This window comes from Strix uralensis, chromosome 9 (genome assembly GCF_047716275.1).
Source record: "Strix uralensis isolate ZFMK-TIS-50842 chromosome 9, bStrUra1, whole genome shotgun sequence".
Taxonomy (NCBI): domain Eukaryota; kingdom Metazoa; phylum Chordata; class Aves; order Strigiformes; family Strigidae; genus Strix; species Strix uralensis.
In genome coordinates, this window is record NC_133980.1 from 20,171,194 (window position 1) to 20,188,846 (window position 17,653).

Here is a 17,653-nt window from a genome sequence, read left to right on the forward strand (position 1 = left end):
CCCGGTACGGGCCGCTCACAGCCCCCATTTTTCACGCAGAACCGAGCTGGCCGCGGGCTCCCGCCGCCTTCCCCACCTCGGCCCAGTCCCGCCGGTCACCGGGGCGGCTGCCAGCCCGCCGGAACGGCAGCGCTGCCCCTTGCGGGCACCCTGCTTCACGTGCCCAGCTGTGGGAAAAAGAAAGCTTTTCCTGTGCTTTTGGATTTTCCAAACTGTTCATTTTGAACTGTTATTAAAGTGCATTTTTATCCAGGACTTCTCCGGCACAAACCCAAACAACAAAGGGTATTTTCTTATGTTCTTGCTGAACATAAACCAGTGTGCATTATACCTATCTCAGACCCAACTGGAAATAAATACAACAACAAAACCCCTTCCAGTTGCATATTTAAAGTAGAAAAGCTGCTTTCTACTTCCCTACTTACATCAATACATGTATGGGGTTTGCGTGGCAAGGTTTTGGTGGCAGGGGGCTACAGGGGTGGCTTCTGTGAGAAGCTGCTGGAAGCTTCCCCCATGTCCCACAGAGCCAATGCCAGCCAGCTCCAGGACGGACCCGCCGCTGGCCCAGGCCGAGCCCATCAGCCACCATGGTAGTGCCTCTGGGATAATGTATTTGAGAGAAAAAAAACAACTGAGCAATTGCAGCCAGGAGAGAGGAGTCAGAATATGTGAGAAACAACTCTGCAGACCCCAAGGTCAGTGCAGCAGGAGGGGCAGGAGGTGCTCCAGGCGCCGGAGCAGAGATTCCCCCGCAGCCCGTGGTGCAGCCCATGGTGAGGCAGCTGTGCCCTGCACCCAGGGAGGTCCACGGGGGAGCAGAGACCCACCTGCAGCCCCTGGGGGACCCCACATCAGAGCAGGTGGGTGCCCAAAGGAGGCTGTGACCCTGTGGGAAGCCCACGTGGAGCAGGCTCCTGGCAGGACCTGTGGCCCCGTGGAGAGAGAAGCCCACGCTGGATCAGGTTTGCTGGCAGGACTGGTGACCCCAGGGGGGACCCACGCTGGAGCAGTCTGTGCCTGAAGGGCTGCACCCCATGGGAGGGACCCACGCTGGAGCAGTTCGTGGAGGACTGCAGCCCATGGGAAGGACTCACATTTGAGAAATTCCTGGAGAACTGTCTCCTGTGGGAGGGACCCCACACTGGAACAGGGGAAGGGTGTGAGGAGTCCTCCCCCTGAGGAGGAAGGAGCAGCAGAGACAACGTGTGATGAGCTGACCACAACCCCCATTCCCTGTCCCCCTGCGCCACTAAGTGGGAGGAGGTAGAGAAAATCATGAGTGAAGTTAAGCCTGAGAAGAAGGGAGGGATGGGGAGAAAGTGTTTTAAGATAATAGTTTTATTTCTTATTATCCTTCTCTGATTAGATCAGTAATAAATTAAACTGATTTCCCCAAATTGAGTCTATTTTGCCCATCACGGTAATTGGTGAGTGATCTCTCCCTGTCCTTATCTTGACCCACAAACCTGTTGTTATATTTTCTCTCCCCTGTCCAGCTGAGGAGGGGAGTGACAGAGCGGCTTTGGTGGGCACCTGACGTCCAGCTAGGATCAACCCACCACAATAGAAAACTATGCTGGAAAAATCCTGGTCTCTTGCTTTCAGGACTCTGCAAAGCTTGACTTTCCATTTCCTTAAAACAGCTCCCTTAGTGAGGTCAAACACAAGAGCAAGAGCCCGCCCACCCACCCCAACACCACTTCACGTTGCTGCTCTCCCCTGGGCACTGCTGTTGACTACAAAGCCCAGCAGGAGGGAAGATGCCAAAAGTGCGTCATTTTAAAGATTAACTGTAGGTAGGACCCAGCCGTATAATCCATATAGCTTCTCCCTAACACTCAGCACACGTGGATTAAGTCTAAAAAGGTATAAATGTCTATTAGCTAGCAATGGAAATTTTGATGACTGTTATCTGTTCAGTGGTAAATGTCCAGGAGCCTCTAACATGCACAGAGCAGGAATGATCCCAGCTAGCTTTCCACAACCGACAGAGGTGGTTAAATTAGGAGGATAAATTACCAGGTTATCCGAGGTAACAGCCATGCAGCTCTCCATGGTCACTGAGGGTTTAGCTAGGTGAATCCCCTCTGCAGGTGCCTCTCTTCACATAACCCATGGGGAATCTGCATTATACCCCTGATTTAGACATCTCAGGGGTAGGTAGGATAGATCTCAGCTAAAGAGTACACTCTTTACTCCTTCTACATGCATGTTTTATTATTTAGCTACCTAAATACGAATTTAAGGAGCCGACTTGTATCTAAAATTCTTGCCTATCAGATACATACTCAGATAAACTATTGATGGATTCACTTCATTTGGTGGAAGGCAATAATTACATGGTCAAGTTCATTCTGTGAATGGCAGGCCTTTCCACTTTGCTATATTATATTCAGATAAAACATAAAGTAAGTGAAAGCTCTCCTCAATTTTGGAAGGTAATGGTTAGTTTGTCCATCATGTGGGCATTCTGCATCATGTTCACTGATGGGGTTATATGGGGGAAGAAAAATGCCATCTCAACTTGCTGGGGGCTCAGGCAGATACCAGGCAAGCAATGAACTGAGCTACATTTTTTTTTGAAAAAATAAGCCACAAAAAATTTCAGTGTTGATTCTGATATATTTTCTAGCTATTTCTTCATGCCTTCAATGCAAGTTGAAACTCCTTCTTAATTCATAGCAGTTCACATATCTTCATTCCCTCCTCTGAGTTATTCCTTCTAATCTCAGCATGGCTTCTGGATTTTACTTTGATCACCACTGTAAAGTTTAAATCTTCTTTCCTTGCTTAAATTGGAGCTAGATATTACTGCCTGGCCCTCCCCACAAGAAGACACCAGACCTTAAGAGGCATGCAAACCTTCAGAATTAAGATAGCATACCTCAAGGAGGCAAGAGTAAAGGACAGTGCTGTCTTCCCACTGAAAAGTAACTAACAGGCAGCATGAAGAGAGGCTGCACATTTGCAGATAAGGTACTCAGTTTTGTGGATATCTGTCTGAAAATAGGCTCTGCTTTGCAGAAAAGCTGAAATACCACATCGTAACTATCAGGAGGTTTGTTTTCAAAGGGTGAATTTTCCTTCAGATCGTGGATCTTCGTTATAAACCTGCACTGCTGTGCTGCTATGCAGCTTAATACATGTGATTTTCCAATATCTGGCTACATCTTAATGAAAACAAACTTCAGTTTGCAAAACTCACTTGCAGCAAAAAAAAATCTAGAGATAGTTATATTGGCTCCTTTTTCTTAAAATGGAAATCAGTGGTTTTTTGGTGTGCCAAGACTGTTTCGGAGAAGCCTGGCAGTGACCTAGAGATGATTTTACGTACGTTAAAAATCTGGATGCAAGATTCTCTGCTCTCCAGCAGAGGGACTTCCACAGTGTAGGCTGCTTGAAATGTTTTCGTCTTTTGTGACAGCCATGCTCAGTGCACATGTATCCTGTATTCAGGGATTTTTGAGTCCATCAATGGAGCATAATCCTTTGTTACCCTGAGGTGAAGATGTGGAGAATGACAGGATGCAGGGAAGCATCCCTGTATCACAGTGACACCTGTGACTCCAAATCCTGCTTGCTTTACACAAATGAACAAGCTTGTTCAGTATGGGGTCCCCCTGATATGACTGAGAATTTACCACTGCAGGGTGAAGCACCTGACCATGCCTGCTACAGAAGTCTCAGGCACTAGCACAGAGGCTCCAGCAATATGGGTGATGAGTTACTTACTGGGGCAACCTTGGACCATGTTTATTCCACTTTATAAACCTCACATGGTGGTTAACTTCTACTGTTCTCTGTCCACTTGGATGGCTACAAACAGCTGGTACTTGCTTTAATTTCATATAAAGACTAAACTCCGATGGACTTTCACTATTTCTATTTTTATTCACACATTTCTTATCTCTAAGATATAATTTACTGTACTTTCTAGAACATTTTTCCATTCCCTGTAAGCTCTCTGCTAACATCAGAGAACCTTTACAAGGCATTGTGTTCTGTGACATCTAGAACACTTCTCTGCTACTTACACTCCTCTAGGACATTTATATAAAGATACGTATTTAGGAACTATAGCTATATGCCACTTCTGTAGCCCAAATATATTCCATGCTTTTGCCATATTACGGTTCCGAGCTCTCTCCTTGACTTCCTCTGCTACTTCCTTAATTTCTTAAACTTTGTCCTTACACAATCAATAACTTCAGTTCCAAGATAAACCTATGTTTATCTTTCAGTTTAAATTGAGTCAATTCACACCTTCATCCAAGGTTACTTCCTGCAACCAGCTCTTTCAATATGCCCTCACCATTTACCAGAACTAAGTACAGAACAGCATGCTCTCTGTCTGCCTCAGTGTGTTGGTAACTGCTGGCTGCTGCTGCACTACAGAATTTTAAAGTGTTCTCTGTCAGAGACCAGCCACATAATTCATCTCTGCTTGTAAGCTCTTTCTTTTTATTTGTAAGTGATCACCATAATGCTTACCATCAATACACCATAAATATGTTCTGTGAATATTACCTGGTTAATCCTCACAAGTCCTACACCAATAAACAAACAAGAAAATAAGGCATAGCGAAGTTAAATGTCAATAGGTACATCATTAGCCAATATTTGATTGGAATTATAATTTAAGTTTCCTTAGATCAGACCTATTTTTAATTACTAAGCATCCTCACCGCTTCCTTGAATGATTCTGTATTAAAAATGATGGGTCTTGAGAGCTCAGTTGCAAATCTGATTTTTTTTTGCCAAGTTAAACATTTTGAAAAACATCAGTTTGGGATCCATGAAGATTTGAGAAAACCGATTAACAGTAATCTGTCCTTTCCCAGATACTGTATCCCTGTATGAATGTTAGCTGTACCCATCTCATCAACAAAGAAGATGCGTCCTTGTAATCTTCTGGAAAGTCTAACTGCTGATTACGATGTGGTTAAGGAAACCAGTATCAATACAATCAATAGCCACAGCACATGAAAATAAATACCCTGTATGCCACAATCTGTCAGATTCAGAATGGGCTAACAACCCAGCCATTTCCAAACACATTTCACCTGCCATAGATTATTTGGACATTAAGATAGAATAGGTATATAAAGAACACAATCAAAGTAATGTTTGTATCTGCCATGGAGATAATAAGACTTTTGTCATTCCATTGCAGTCAGGGTCAAATCCACACCTTTAAAAAACTATGCCATCATAATAAATGACAACTTAATAGACAGACAGCTTGAAGGGAAGACTTACGGGGAGAGAAAGCTTTTACTACTTTTTCTTGTTATTCATGAAGCCATGTCCATACCATACATTATTCAATTAACAAGATCACCCTGTACAGTCACTTGAAAATTCCTCTTATCATCTTTGTTCCTTTCTTCTCTATGAAGTGAGGTGGATTTTTCCTCCACAGTTTCAGTGAACCCTGGCTGCAGCTTCTAAGATGCTCATTATCTCTTCTATCACATCAGCTTCTGCTTTCAAGGCTTATTGTTTAGTTCTTAATATAAATCGAGAGACTCAAATCCCTTCAAAACACTCAAGGTGCCTTTTCCACTGAATAACCAGCAAAGCATCATGTCTGCTGTAAGACCCATTTAATAAAAAAATCATATACTACATAATCACTGGGACACTTAAAACCTTTGGAAGTACAATTACCCTAATTTCTTCCTTAGATGAAGACACACTCCATGCGGTATTTAAATGGGCTATCATTTTGAATCTCTGTTATGGATTGGATTTTCTTATGTAAAATATGCTTTAGAAACGTTCAAGGTTCTGTTAGTCATTGTGTCCAGCAGGGCTCAGAAGTAATACGATAGCATCAGTTTTGCAGGTTAAAGAATTCTAACCTGTATGGACTAGGCGACCCAAATATAACCTTCCTAACAAGTTGTTGGCTGTCTGGATTGAGTAAATCAACCTTACTCTTCTGGAATTTACTTTGGTCAAGGCCTTCTAGAAGCAACTCACCAGGCTACAAACAACTGCATTATTGCAAAGCAGTCCTCAGGGAGTTTTCCACTCAAATCTCATTGAAATTCAAGAGGATTGTGGGGACTAATTGCCTGAAAGCCAACCAAAAATTCACCATCCAAATAAGGGTGTTTGTGTGGGTGTGTACATATATGTATGTGCACATATATACATATATGTTTATGTCTCTTTGTGCATATATGTGCCCACACACATACACAGCAATGTGTAAGCCCATACACATACACACAAGTGATACAATACTGGAGTGCTCTGAGCTTGACAGAAGGCATTCACGTTATGTTTAAGTGAAACCTCTTCTCTCAATTGCTACTCTCAGCAGTTAGCTCTGTCAAACTAATAATACAGGTCTGCGCAGCAAAATGATACAATATCAGCATTAGCATATAAAATAAAGGTAAGTATAGGTTTCCCATGTCTTTATTTCTTTTCCATTTTCTTGCTGTTGGAGAAATTTGCCAAACCCAAAGACTTTCATTTCTTTCTCAAGGGTGTATGTAGCATTTTGGTTTTGATGAAAAAAAATCTTTGTTTAAGATACAAGGAGATATTACCCCTTTGATTTGGTTTTTGATTCCTAATATACAATAAGTATAACTACAGCGGACTATTTAACAGTCCTGTAAGCATTACATGGCCTATAGCTGAAGAGAGTGTAGCTGCCTTAACTAAACAAAATAACTTGCTGTAAGAGCAGTTTTCAGGACAGTGATAAATCACAGTGTAATACAATCATGCATTAAGCTCAAAACAAATGTGAGACTGGCACAAATATTAAAGTACAACTGGGCAGAAGTCAGGTATGTACAAGTCATTGATAAACATTGGTGCAAGTGCTTTAGACAAGACATTTAAAAGAAATTTACATAAAAACATAGATTAAATTTATCAAAGCTTGATAAATTTTAAAGACAGTAAAAAAGTACAGAAAACATGAAAAAATAAAAAACCCAGTCAATTCATACAGTACAGTTTTACTACATTTATATTACAGAATGAAGACAGAAAAGGATACAAGGAATTAAGAGCAAAGAAAATTCTACTGGATGTGGCCAGTGGAATTTCATTGCCAATGAGAGATGTGCACACACAGATGCACGCACAGACACACAGAAAATAAAGACAAAAACCAAAAAAATCATTTACTGTAACAAATGACAGACACAGAGGTGAGAAACATTTGGCATGTTGCAGCACATGAAGTCATTCACGATTGGCTAACGATGGTACCTGGCTCGGCTGAAGATCACTGGCTTGCCTGAGCGGAGTAACGGATGGAGGAGGCACACCTGATGTGGACGCAGACCGACCTAACCTGCAACTTGCTTTAGGCTCTGCGAAGGAAGAGAGAAGAAAATACACCAGTGAACAGGAAGCGGGTTACTGCTGCAGTAAACTGAAACATGGTGGTCCCAGGATTCCCTTGAAATGGAGACTCCAGGCTTGGTTTCTAGTTAAAGTCTTGGGCTTCTGGCTGAATCATGAACAGAAATTGAGATCAGAAGGGGGATTAAGAAAGAACCCATCCCATGTCCTGGCCTCTTTCCTCTCCTCTAACATCTCTGAAGCTGAAGTATAGAGCGTGAAACAGCAGAAAGACAGGAAGCATATAAAGGAAACCTTCTTGTTGCCCCCCTGCCCTGGCACCTTTTTCTACTCCTCATAAAATACAGCTATGATTAAGGGAGTTACAGCAGCTTCTGGTTTCATCTCTCCATCCCAGAGCTGAGGGAGATGGTAGCCCAAAGACTGTGCTGAGGGAAAGCACGAAATGCCAGAAAACGGAGGGAGTGTATAAAAGTGATGAGGATACTGTTGCACTCGGGAATTTGTAATGATACTAAAAATACTTGGAAAACTGATGTTAATGGCAGTGAATTGAGAGACAGAAAGTAGGAAGAAAGGAGAAAAATCAGAACATTAACAGTGGCAAATTCTGAAGTCAGTTCCCCAGAATCAAGGCAATTACAGAAGCAAAGGTTGCCTTGAGAGAAAGCTCTATTCCAGAGAATAGCACAGAAATGACACCGTTATTTCATTTTCCTTCAGCTGTTGTACATGGATGCATTTTTTGGAAGGCTCCCCACTAATTTCTAGCGCAGGTTACTACTGTTAATGTACTGACACAAAGGTTCCCATGCAGCTCAGGAGTCCTGGATGAAGGTTTTTGTGTCTGAGCCATGCTGACACCAGTGTGCTACCCCAGTGTCCAACACCCCACATCTGGTCTAGAAGAAACTGTCTTTTCCTGAGAAAAGGGTCTGCTGTTTCTGCCCCCCAAAAATATTTGTTCCTACATTTCCTGTTTATGGCTAAGGAAACATCTCTCACCCCATGACTTTTGACTCAGATGAATGTGTTCATTCTCTTCATGTTTTATAAGCCTTCCTCCCAATCCTGCACCTATCTTTTTTATTTAGTGGGTAAACACTGAGACCAAGGACATGTGCACTCAGCAGACACACTTTGTACAATAATAGACTCTTAATTTTAGCACTGATAGTACTGCTTTACCATGAATAACAAGTGATTATAATAATACCATGCCTCCTTACAATGGGTTTAAAGAATTCCTTCTACTCAATCTCATGTTTTCAAGAAGAGAGGAAGGACCTATGCCTTGTGCAATCCTGGTTTAGCAAATTTGCCTTTGAAGCACATTTGCTCACATATCTTTGGCTTGTGTCTCTCTGAAATGTATTTTCTCATGCCTCATCTACACTGCTGCTTTGTCTGTGTTTGTTTTATACTAATATCTCTATTTCCTACATGTATCTCTGGTATCATCATTAGCCACTGGTTGGCCCATTGTTTGAAAGGAATAAGATGTCCATCACTAGCATGTCCTTAAGGTCGCTTGGCACATCTTAGAAACTTGAGGACAGCTGGCACATTACACCACCTACCAGCAACACGCTGAAATGTGTTCTTCCAATCTCACTGATGCTTTTTCATTGTCACCTTAAATGCTTATTTTCCTCAGATGTTTCAGAATTCAACAGGGTATGGAGAAGAGCTATCCACTTAAGCTGGAGCACTTAAACCAATGAAAGCATCTGTATGGGCGAATATTCATCAACTAAATATTAATAGGTTGGTTAACATCCAGCTGGCTGAGCAGCAAAAATATTTATGCTGTTTGACAAATGCATTATTCAATGCACTCATTCCTAGTCAGTCTGTAAACATACCACGAGTCAACACGGCAATAAGTATGCAGAAAGGAGCAGACTGATCTCCCCCATAACCTTGCATTTTGTATATAATCTGGTGTTTTGCTTTTTTTGGACTTGGGCAGTTATTCTGAAGGTTTGATTAGATTTGGTTTTGTTCTGATGTCACACTGTCTGTGTGCCAGATTTCTGACTGTTTCTTTCAATAATATAGATATAATAATGGAACTCATGTCTGTTCCCTCCTGGAATTTTGCTGGGGTTTCAGAAAGAACAAGAATTGGGTTTTCTTTTGTTGTTTTTCCCTACTGCTAAGTAGAGACTCTGTTTTTGCTGTGACAAGCAGAATCAGACACCCAACATGTAAAAAACTCCAAGGCACTGTCTGCCATTGCTTCTGAATTATTTTCTTTGCTTTGGGAAAGCAGAGAGAAGTGTCATAATTTCCAATTTGGATATATGTGCAACAACATGAGATTACCATTTCCTTGCCAAAGAGACTCCTTTCATCTGGCATCAAAGAAATAAAACCTATCACACACAGATGAAGTATTAGTTCCTTTATCACCCTGTAATATATGTTACAGTATTAAGGAAACTACTGCAATTTTCATGGTGATCCTCACCAAAAGAGGTTTTAGAGACAGCTCCATCTAGCTTTTTTTTAAGTTCAGGAAGTTGGGTTATGCAGTGAAAGGGAAATGGGTTTTTTTAATAGCCATTCCATTGGTCTCAGTGGGAATATTTTTAGACCAAATAAATACTCTATTCTACTGTAATTAGTGCTCTGAGTAACATCTTCACACTGCACACTACTGTGGGGAAAAAAAAAAAAATCCATAAATGGTCTGTTGCATAAGTGATGCCCAACTGACTGCTCTGTATTCTGCAGCATGTTATTTTTCAGCTGTGTACAGCTTATTCACTGTACTGAGGCAAAGTGGATTTTGATCACTTCAAAATAATAATGATCCCCTCAAATAATAACTTCTGCTTTGGGCTATCTAAAAAGGAGTAAGAGGTCTTCTTGCATAATTATGTCCACCATCCAGTCACTTTCAGGATCTTTAACTCTTGGTTTTTTAAATGGTCATTTCAGCTTGTCTGCAAGCCCTGCATATTGATATTGATTCCTGTTCTGGAATGAAAATGGGTTTTCATATTTACTGATGAGAATCTTGAAGGAAGAACAACAGCAAATCTCAGGGATGCTTTCTAGTCTTTAATTCATGTTTATCTCACGTGGACGATACTGAGACAGCTCAGTATTAACATCTGCAATGAGTAGTCTTGAGACTTCTTGAGATGTTCCCTTTGTGCAGTAATGCATGGTGTGGTGCAGAGTTTTATCAGCCAGCCTGATAAGCATATAGGTAAGGCTCTGTAGCTATCTGTCCTCTGAGAAGGACCCATTTTCTCAGGGTCCACGAAAACACAAGCTAAAATCCATCTAGCTCCATACTGATAAAGTTACCATGGCACCCCATATCTGCACTTTCACTTCACTGTGTGGGTGGGTGGGTTCTAAATCACACCTGCCTGAAAGAGGGTTCCAGAGACACGGCTCCAAACACAGGACCCTCTCTGCATCCACAGCTAGGGGCCTTCTGACACTGCTGTAAGCCACTCAACTGCTGACAAGGGCTAACAGCCTACTGCCAAGCTAGGGAACCCATATGTCTAAGTGCTTTACTGGACTGGGGCCAGGGGATGCAGTGCACTTGAGTAGCCATTAGAGATGCCCGGTGCAATCAATGGGCAGCATGAGGTTTGAATTCACCAGATTGTTTGGGATAGCTAGAGAGCTGCATAACAAATTTAGTTATGTTATGCACAAAAAATGTTCATAAAATTCAGTTGCTACATTTAACTGATGAAACTTTGGTGGTATCATTTTGCACAGCTTCAAATGACGTATCCCTCACACTGTGCCATATTATGAAAAACGCACTGCTCACTAAGTGCCTGAACCACCTCCAGGAGCAACGTGCTGATGCAGTCTAATGACAGTAGGGGATGGCGGGTCAGCTGTGTCTCCCTGTTATGTCACCCACAGCAACCACAACATTTCCAACAATGCTAGTGTCTGGGACCACAGCCACCTCATCCTGAAGTAAACCCACACACGTAGCCAGCTGCAATGAGACCAGCATTACTGGACTCTCAGGTTTAAGCTGAGTCCTGACAAGGCCAGTAGGATTACTCATGGACATAAGCAAGTGGACAGCCCCAAGGACAGCATTAAGGATGAGAATTTTAGGAGAGACTATCCAACACAGAAACACAGGCTTTCCAATCATGGATAGGATTGCCTTAAAATTGTGTACTTCATTATGTATTCAAGCACTCACATAAATGACCTGTTTTCCAAAAGTGCAAGTGCTGTCATTGTAACTAAACATGTAGAGGAGAGGCTTGGCTGGTTGCATTTGGGACAAGGGGTGTTGTTGGATTTTTCTCAGTAAAGCAGAGTGCTGAAATGTGACAAGATTTTATGGAAATATTTTTGATCAGTTTTATACCAATGTGCTATGGTTTTCTATATTCTCCAGAAATACAACAGTTCTGCATGTTTTTTTTTTATTTTTGGATCTTAACGGGAAGAGTTCTTTTATTCATCCAAGGAAGCCTGCATTCTGCCTATCCTAATCTTAATTCAAAAAAATACCCTGGCTGTCACTTACATTGGAGAAGCTTCTTATCCTGTCACAGTCTCTTCTTTGCACATGAAAAGAGAAATATTGCTTATTTGCTACAGCTGCCAAGAAGCACGTTTTGAATTAAACAAGGCAATGTGACAGGCTGAGAGCAATCACATGCAAAAAAGAGAAAAAAGAAGAAAAAGAAAACATGCATACTGGAAAAATGAATCACACCTATTACCATCATACTGGCCTGGCCATGTTGGTCTCCTAAAAAGAGATAAGTAAGCTGAAACATAACTTGAAATTATGAAACCTTAAGATGGAATAAACTCTATAGTATTCTGTCACTTAAAGTATTTAGGACTTCACCTGCAGAAGCCACTTAGTGCTGAAATAACACAGCAGCCTGTCAAACAACTGTTTCCACAAAGGGAGTACTGAACCTGTGGAACTCAGTGTTCCAAGATACCCATAGGTCAAAAGCAAGTCAGGTGATGAGAAAAACCATGTCTGTGTTAGATGGGGTATGTTTTAAACTAAGATTTGTTCTGAACTGTCATGTCTCAGGTCTGTGTCAATGGCTGAAGCAATGAGGTAAGGAATCATGTCCTACCAGCAGTGTCTTTTCCATAAAATTTCTTGCTATTTTTCTCTGAAGCTTCTGGCATGGGCTACTGTCAGTCTTGGGGCTCTAGATCAAAAGGACAATTGTGCATTGTTCCAAATAGCTGTAAATGCCACTGCTGCAGAGAGTGTGCACTTCTACAGCCAGGCTCTGTGACTGTGATCCTACACCCTGGAGATCACACACCTGGCTCACGGTGCACTGGCTTGATGCCCTTAGCATACAGCTCCCAGTACTACTCATTTTACTTTAGGTGACAGGCGCTGCTAGGGGACAGCTGTGCAGACAACATGGATGACTAGTGTAGGCAAGGTCTGGAAGCATTGCATCCTGGGCTGGACCTCACTGGGCAGGCTGCCCAGTAACATATACCTCCAGCATTAAATTGTCTTCACTTGAAGAATCTTCGAGGATTTAGTAGCACAGTGATATTCTGATACTGCCTGTGAGGAGAAAATTCAGAAGCTGGTGGGAGTACTCAGTCATCTTTGGGTGAAGCAGCCCTAGCTAGCATGAATTGGTAGTTTGCCATTACTTCCTTCTTGTACCAATGAACGCGTCTTGCACCTTGGAGTTTGCAGGCATCGCTCCATTCCCAAAGAGCTTGAACTTAACTATTCATTATTTTTGAAAATCCACAATGCTAGCCAGTAATTCCAATGAAGGGTGGGCTTTACTGCCTTCCTGATTATCTACAACGTTTTCAGCTAGAATACTAATGGGCTGGCTGAGTGACAAGCTGATGGTGATTCAAACACAGAGTATCTGAGATTTAAAAGGCAGCGCAGTGCCTGTCTCTAGCAGCAGGTGGCAATGCAAAATGCTTCATGGGTGCAGTTAGGAAAAAAGCAGCAACATTCCAGAAAATACTCTTCAAAGCTCCTGGAGTGATGTTATCACAGCCTTCTGTTTCACAGATCTCGTTTGGCTGTTCACTACAATTGCACTGACTTTCCTAAATGCCAGCATGCCCCCAAACCACTTAAACCGCTTTCCATAAGAAGTGATAGGATGCCAAGAAACAGAAAGTGGCCTTGAGAAATTACGTGACAGATGAGAGAACAATCAGGCATTAGAGACAGTGATACCCATGTGCACCTGACAGCCCGGGCTCATTTGAACAATGTAACCAGAAAGCTCAAGATTCTGTTTGGAGGTGGCTCATTCCCCCTCTGATCTTACTAGCAGGTGCAGAGATTGGGAGAACTCACAAAAAATCAGTACTCTCACTCAGGTATTTGCTCAGACCACTCCAGTTCCTAGTTAATCTGTGCCTCAGCAGAGCTGCCTGTTGAGCACACATGAGAAGCCCTTTCAGATCCTTTCTGTTTTCTAGCAGAGCAATTCTACTCCATTTTCTTTAAACTATTCCAACGCTGCCCTAATAAATGCCTGTACCAGTGTGAACTAGGAGGTAGGCAACAAACTGTGGTGTTTCAAGGACATGTCTGCACAAAAAAGTACCCTTTTTTCTCTTATCTATGATGTTGGAAAGAGAGCAACAGCAACGATGACTGTACTGGGGACTGCCCTGATTCTATTTGGTCCTGTGATAAATCTAAGTTCTCAATTCCTAGCACAAAATTACTTTATCTCCTTGACTCCAGAAAGCATTTGTATCCATACAGATTTATTAAATCCCTCTTCTTGCATTTTGTTACAGTTCTAATTTAATTGTGAAGAATGAACTGATACAGTTCATGTACAAGTTCATTGAGGAGAACTGTGTACAGCATTTTGAATGCAATGCCCCACCGATTAAAGGTAAAACACGTTGCTCAGGCAACAGCTAGAGACACAGGGGAAAAATATTCATGGCAGATGAGAGGCAATATTCATCAAATGAAATGTCATAAAAACTGTGGGGAAAGGAAAATCATAATCAGCTCTCAAATTTTAATCATAAAAAAGGAGTAAAAATTCAGCCAGTAAAATATTTCCATAATTTTTCTTTGACAGTCCTAGCTATGTAAGACAAAGTCACAGTTAACTAAATCAAGGCATGATTCAACAACTATTACAGATTGCTGATGCCAAATGAAGATTGAGGCCAACATGTTTTGTCTGCTTTTGGAGATCAACCAACTCTTTAAAATAAAACTGATGCAGGAAGGTTGGACAGAAGTGCTATATTTTGCTAAGAATTTATTCTTTAATTTTCATTTCTCTTCCATTCTGCTCTGTACTGTCATCTCACAGAACTGAAAATGTTGGTATACACCTCTGGTCTAATTATCAGATGTCCCAATACTTTGATGTGGTACCTTTAAACCCACCCTTTTACCTGCATTAGCACAGATGACACTAATACACTGGGAACAGAATTTTTAACAAAGCTGTGAGTTAATCTGGAAAATTCCTACCTACCAGGATGCTTTGTGAGAACAGACAGTAAGCAAAAGGCAGTAACGCCCAAATAACCTGTGCTAGAGTCACGAGATTTGCAGAGAAGTCGCTTATGCTGCCTCAGGAAGGACTATTTGGGGGGGTCTGTAGGAAGAAAAGCTGTACTACACGATTGCTGCAAATGATGTGTCACATCAGCAAAGCCTATTCAAGTTATGTACTGAGTTTCAGGTGTCATTTCCAGCAATGCAGGGAAAATGTGAGTCCCATTATCACACAGGGAGATGATGCCCTGGGTGAGGGGCAAGTGTCTCTGATAGCTTGGCACTGTAAAGACTCCTCTCTGCCACTGACTGCCCAGCAGATTTCTCATGCAGGAATAATTTATTGTTTGAGTAGCTCATTCATGGTCTTATGCTTACTGAACATTGACCATGAGGCTCCAGTACTATATATGCCAACTGTTTTTAAAGTGGGTATTTTTCACAATCCAACCAATAAGCAACTGAAGAGAACTGTGAAATCTCAAAAAGTAACAATGCAGTGCTTATGCTGGACCTATACATATCTGTTTACAGATGTTCATTCATGTATCAGTTCTGTTTGTCTTAATTTATAAACAAGGCTGCATTATTTTTCATGGTTTATGGCAATTCACTCTTTTTATATATATATATAATTTGATTAATAAAATGGATAGGTATGAACTTGAGACTTCTGAAATCCATAGTCACTTTTCTAGAAATTTATGTACAAACATAAAGCAAAGGCTGCCCATGTCCACTCACTGCGCATATCAATAAGACAGCCTTGTTTATGAACTTCTTCCTGAGGTGCCATCCTGGGGGTGCCTTTGCTATAGTGTCCCTTTTCAGTGTTAAGTGGAATTCCTTACTTCTTTTAAAACAGATGAACACCATGTTTACATGCTTATATTGCCTGCCACCATTCCAGTCCTGTTCCAGTCCAGAGCACAAGCAGACAGCACAATGCTTATTACTGTAGCAGTCAATGGGCAGGGCAGATTCTAGAAGATATTTGGAAGCCTAAAGAATCCAGATGCCTGCCTACATCTGTATATCATTCAGCTCACAAGGAGATTCATGAGATACTCCCTGCTCTGCTATTTGACGTACCTGAGCTGTTGCTTCCAGCCAACATGGTTGGACTGACAGAGGATCTCCCCAGCCTGCTAGACACCACAGGCGGGCCTGGCGTTCCATCCCATTCCTGAGCTTTCCCTGGCTCCCTGGAGGAAGCTGTTCCATGATGGCCTCCCCTCTCTTTGTTTTCCAGCTTTGGTAGTGGTTCAGTGCTGTGACTTCTGATCTTCAGTTCATCTAGTGGTTCTAAAAAATACACAAGTGCACATTTCGTTATAGAGTGTCTGCTAATTACCCACATCATATAACAATCTTTTGCTCAATATTCCATATATACCAATCATAAATCCTTTAAGGGCAGATTATATCATGGTTTTAGCATCTAGGCTTAAAACCTATAGTTTATGTAGGTTTCAATACACTTTTTAATTATTAAAACTATACACAGTGCAGCAGATGGATAAAACGTAACTTTTCTGTTACAACTTTTATATGCCAGGAAAATATTTTTGAAAATTATATCCTACTGAATTATGTTTTTATTAACAATTTATGGAAATACTTGAATTCTTTTCATCTATCATTTCATTGGGAACAAGTTCTTCTTCAGGCACTTTCTAAGGAAGCACTCTCCTAAGGCAATATTGTGCAAGCAACATATCTGTAACTCCTCATATGTTCCAATAAAAAGCACACCATCCACAAAACTGTCCAATGTTAATATTTTGGGTGTGCCCTGCACCATAATCTAGGGAATAAAATTTCACTTGGTTGGAAAATCCTTGGAGTCAGAAAATGGCTTTCTGCTTGCAACACCATGACTTAATATAAGGAGGAGAAATTTAAAAAAACAATTGAATGATTTTTCAAGTGAAGCAGGGATGTCTGCTTTCTTCATGGCTGGTGATTTTTTGTTCTTTTCTTGAGACCCTCATTTCTTTTCTTGCAGGTTGAGCAATGCATGGAGAAACAATTCATTCCTGATCTTTTCCATCTGTAGCTGTGAAAAATTCACATGAAAAACTAGATACAGAAGAAACATTAGATTGCTTTTAGTTGTAACAGCTAATTACTGTGCTAGTCAAGTTATTCAAAGTTTGCTGAACTGTTTGACTCATTTTAGAAAAAAAAAAAAATCCTTCTGACTGCAGAATTTTATACCTCATATTTAAGCCCAAAGACATCCCTATGTGATACCTTCAGTTCTAGTCATTCAGATTTATAAATCAAATGTCCGATGTACCTTAAATTTTGTAAGTATCTACAGTCTTGGAATTCACATTTGATAGAGAAGGGCAATCTTTCCTTGAGCCCTATCTCATAATCTTTTTGTGGCTACAAGGGATATTACAAGATTTGGGAGAGCCAAGCAAAGGGAAAATGCCAGGAGCCATTCGCAGGCAGGAGATGACAACAGTTTCCCAGGGGACCCATGCAGAATGGCAGTGGCCTGGCTGTGCAGGACTGCCAGAGATGCAACAGCAAAATTTGTCTCAGCAGCCACTTCCTCTCCCAATTATCCCCATGGACAGGAACTGGGACTACCCAACAGGAATTGCCACTCAGATGATACAGTCTCAGAAAAAGAACCACATTCAAACCACTTTAGTCCATCTGTGGCTCAAAACCCACACACTGTTTACCCTTGCTACAGCAAACAGCAGAAGATGCAATATTAGATATCTATATGGTATGGTAGAGACCCCACCTATGCCCAACTGGAACAAAATCTCATGTTGTTTTGAGTTC

At 41.4% G+C, this 17,653-nt stretch overlaps 1 protein-coding gene across 5 annotated transcripts in view; it reads right to left on the reverse strand.

Annotated features, from left to right (window-relative positions):
- Positions 1–17,653, reverse strand: part of NYAP2 (neuronal tyrosine-phosphorylated phosphoinositide-3-kinase adaptor 2) — a 144,825-nt gene that overhangs the window by 22,099 nt on the left and 105,073 nt on the right. For all 5 annotated transcript variants that reach the window (XM_074877685.1, XM_074877682.1, XM_074877681.1 and 2 more), the window contains 2 exons: positions 15,938–16,150; positions 7,243–7,346 (listed from right to left, as the gene is read on the reverse strand). In XM_074877685.1, the coding sequence (XP_074733786.1) occupies positions 7,243–7,346; positions 15,938–16,150 (317 nt within the window). The remainder of the gene's footprint in view (positions 1–7,242; positions 7,347–15,937; positions 16,151–17,653) is intronic.